This window comes from Manis pentadactyla, chromosome 11, assembly GCF_030020395.1.
Source record: "Manis pentadactyla isolate mManPen7 chromosome 11, mManPen7.hap1, whole genome shotgun sequence".
In the NCBI taxonomy this organism is placed as follows: domain Eukaryota; kingdom Metazoa; phylum Chordata; class Mammalia; order Pholidota; family Manidae; genus Manis; species Manis pentadactyla.
The window spans coordinates 55,023,707-55,027,477 of NC_080029.1; the positions used below are offsets into that span (position 1 = coordinate 55,023,707).

The 3,771-nt window shown below is 40.9% G+C and overlaps 1 protein-coding gene across 1 annotated transcript; it reads left to right on the forward strand.

Moving 5' to 3' along the window:
- Positions 1–427: 427 nt before the first annotated feature.
- On the forward strand, positions 428–2,761 carry FSCB (fibrous sheath CABYR binding protein). The gene is given in 3 exon segments (XM_057489031.1): positions 428–2,145; positions 2,190–2,481; positions 2,484–2,761. Coding segments are annotated over 3 exon segments (1,899 nt in total). The 5' UTR covers positions 428–654; the 3' UTR covers positions 2,600–2,761.
- Positions 2,762–3,771: the final 1,010 nt, after the last annotated feature.

Genomic DNA, 3,771 nt, shown 5'->3' on the forward strand with positions numbered 1-3,771 from the left:
TTACATGGATATAGACCTTAGAACTCACATCTTTCAAACAATATTAACTTTCTTTCAAACATATGAAAAACATTGTTAGAACATTGTCACACAAAAAAGTTATTTTCTCTAACAATTGAAAATAGGGTACAGCATTCTGAGTTCTATAGTATAACTGTGTTTTGATAGTAAGATGGAAAGAACAGAATTGAAAGTTCAAAAGCATCAACTTCAACTAGTAGGAAGCAGCATTACTAGGAGTTTACCTGATGTTCTTCTGATAGATAAACGTTTTCTTTCAACTTGATGTTTCAAGCAGTAGATTTTTCACCTGCAGCCATTGTCCATACTTGTTTACCAAGTTACAAAGTGCTAGAATACTTTCAATGGAACCTTGTGCGGAGAACTGGCTGTGATGTCATAAACCCTTAAGGGTAAGTTCTAGAAGTGAGATTTAATCATACTAGAGACTAAACAAGAAAGATGCTTACTGAGGAAAGTTGGATCCAACAAGAGTGTAGTACAGAATGCAATAAGTTATGAATTACTTTTTCTGAGGTAGCTCAACAGAACAGTGCCTAATGAAGGAAGGCAATGGCTCAACCATCTGGTACATTTGTGATTCTTGATTAATTACTTGAAGACTAATAGACTTGAAATTCACCATTCTTAGAAATGGAGGTTAGTGATGAACCTGATCAGCCTGTCTCTGCAGGGAGGAAAGAAATTCGGAGGAGAAGACGACCCAACCAACCAATGGTAGACAAATCCCAGCAGACAGAAGTGGCAGAGAAAAAGAAACAGTTACCCATATCACAGTCATCTGGTCCCCAAGCTACCATCAGTATTGGTAATATTCCTGGAAGCAAAGTAAACTATGGGTCTCTTAGAATATCTTCTCAACTTCAAACTTGGATGAAGAGAAGAAAGTATATATGGGATATGACTGATAAATCTCTGCAGACAGACACTACTGAAGAAGAGAAAAAAGAAAAAATCAAGGCAGTTGATGAAACAGTGATGCCTGAAGAAAAGCCAGCTGCTGTTAGGGAGGGAGACCCTGAATTTCCAAAGAGTGTTCAGGAAGTAGAAATCTCACTAAGGAGACACTCAGTTCAACTAAAAATAGATAGATCTCAGCAGACCAGTTGTACTGGAGTCTGGACAATGATGAACATTCCTCAGAAAGAAAAAGTGGACAAGGAACAGCAGACAGACCTCAGTGAATCAGAAATAATGCTTTTTGGCAAGCCAGGTTGTTCGTTTTCAAAGTCAAAGGAAGATACACAGAAATGTAAATCCTCAAGGGAGATTTTTGTTAGTGAAAATCCTGAATTTCAATCAACAACAAGTAACAATGAAGAAACTGGGCAGAGTATTAGCAAATTTTTATTTAGTCAACAATCCAAAAATGGTAATACAGCATATTTAGAAGATGAGCAAGACATTTCAGTTGCAGTGCAGCCTCCCATTGCAGGAGAGATCTCTGCTGAAGTACAACCTCCAGCCGCTGATGAGGCTCCAGCAGAAGAGGCCTCTGCTAAAGTAGAGCCTACCCCAGCTGAAGAGATGTTTTCAGAAGAGCCTCCTGCTGAAGTTCAGCCTCCATCTACTAATGAGTCTTCTACACAAGAGGCCCAAGAACTTCAACTTCCACCAGCTGAAGAGACCCCTGTAGAAGAAGCTTCAGCTGAAGTTCAGCATTCAGCTGCTGAGGAAACCCCTACAGAGGGTGCTTCAGCTGAGGTTCTGCCTCCACCAGCTGAGGAGCCTCCTGCAGAAGAGGCCTCAGATGAGGTTCAGTCTCTGACAGCTGAGGAGACCCATGCAGAAGAGGCCTCAGCTGAGGTTCTGCCTCCACCAGCTGAGGAGACTCCTGCAGAAGAGACCTCAGATGAGGTTCAGTCTCTGACAGCTGAGGAGACCCATGCAGAAGAGGCCTCAGCTGAGGTTCTGCCTCCACCAGCTGAGGAGACCCCTGTGGAAGAGGCCTCAGCTGAGGTTCAGTCTCTGACAGCTGAGGAGACCCATGCAGAAGAGGCCTCAGCTGAGGTTCTGCCTCCACCAGCTGAGGAGACCCCTGTGGAAGAGGCCTCAGCTGAAGTTCAGCCACCACTAGATGAGAAGACCTCTTCAGAGGAAGCCTCAGCTGAAGATCAGCTTCCAGCAACTAGGAGGCTTCTGCTGAAGAAGCCCCAACTGAACCTCAGTCTCCACCAACTGAGGAGAACTCTGCATTAAGGGCCTCAGATGAACTTCAGCCTCTATCAGCTTAAGAAACTACCTAAAAAATGGTCTATTTTGATGAGCAGCCTCCACCAGCTGAAGAAGATTTTATCACACAAATCTCTATAAACAAGGGCTCTCCAGAAATTCAGTCTTCACCATTTGAACAAACCCCTGCAGATGACTCTCTGGTAGAGAATGTGTCTACTGAATATCAGTCTCTCCAGACAACAGACATCCCTGTGGTCAAATTAAAATCAGTGATTTTGGAAGATGAGCTAAACATCAGAAGTCTTTAGAGCGGGATCCTGTTCACAAAGATTTGTCTACCATCAAGAAAGAACAAGAGTATGCTACTGAAATAGAGGTTGTCATCCATACAGACCGACAATAGGGGCCTCCTCGTCATCTGAACTCAGTTCTTAACTAAGCAAGCAATCAGAAACTGGGAGGTTCTTGAAGTGCGTACTACAAAAAAGAGGAGGCATTTGGAAGTTTTGTGAGCAGGGAAATGAAAGGAAAACCCAAGATGTAGGCTGCAGGTTGGAAGATGAATAAAAACTAGAGTTTAAAATTACTGTGTAATTTTTGTTTGAGCCTAGAGTGAATGAAATATCTATCTTTAAATGCAGTAAATTTATGATTGAAATAATTATTTAAAATATCCTTTCTATAGTGAACTCTATTGACAAATGTAAGTATACTCTGTGGCCATATTTTCTTTTCTCTACATGTCAATTGTAGTGGAAAGACATTTTCTGTAGTTCTCTCATCACACTTTAAATTCCTACATCTAAAGTTAGTTTTCATTCTTCTTATAACCACTTTATCTCTTCTTTTCTTTTCATTTGATGCCTTCTGAAACAAGTATTTATTTTCCTGCTTTTGTCCCTATTTTCTTGTGTATTTTACATTTTAGTGTCTTATTTCCTTTGTGAAAATATTTCAATGAAGATAACCATGGATGAAGCATTAAAAAAGGTGTGAGCATATAATTATCAGAGAAATGCAAATTAAAACTACAATGAGGTATCACCTCACACCAGTAAGGATGGCTGCCATCCAAAAGACAAACAACAACAAATGTTGGCGAGGCTGTGGAGAAAGGGGAACCCTCCTACACTGCTGGTGGGAATGTAAGTTAGTTCAACCATTGTGGAAAGCAGTATGGAGGTACATCAAAATGCTCAAAACAGACTTACCATTTGACCCAGGAATTCCACTCCTAGGAATTTACCCTAAGAACGCAGCAATCAAGTTTGAGAAAGACAGATGCACCCCTATGTTTATTGCAGCACTATTTACAATAGCCAAGAATTGGAAGCAACCTAAATGTCCATCGATAGATGAATGGCTAAAGAAGATGTGGTACATATACACAATGGAATACTACTCACCCATAAGAAAAGGGCAAATCCAATCATTTGCAGCAACATGGATGGAGCTGGAGGGTATTATGCTCAGTGAAACAAGCCAAGCGGAGAAAGAGAAATACCAAATGATTTCACTTATCTGTGGAATATAAGAGCAAAGGAAAAACTGAAGGAACAAAACAGCACCAGAATC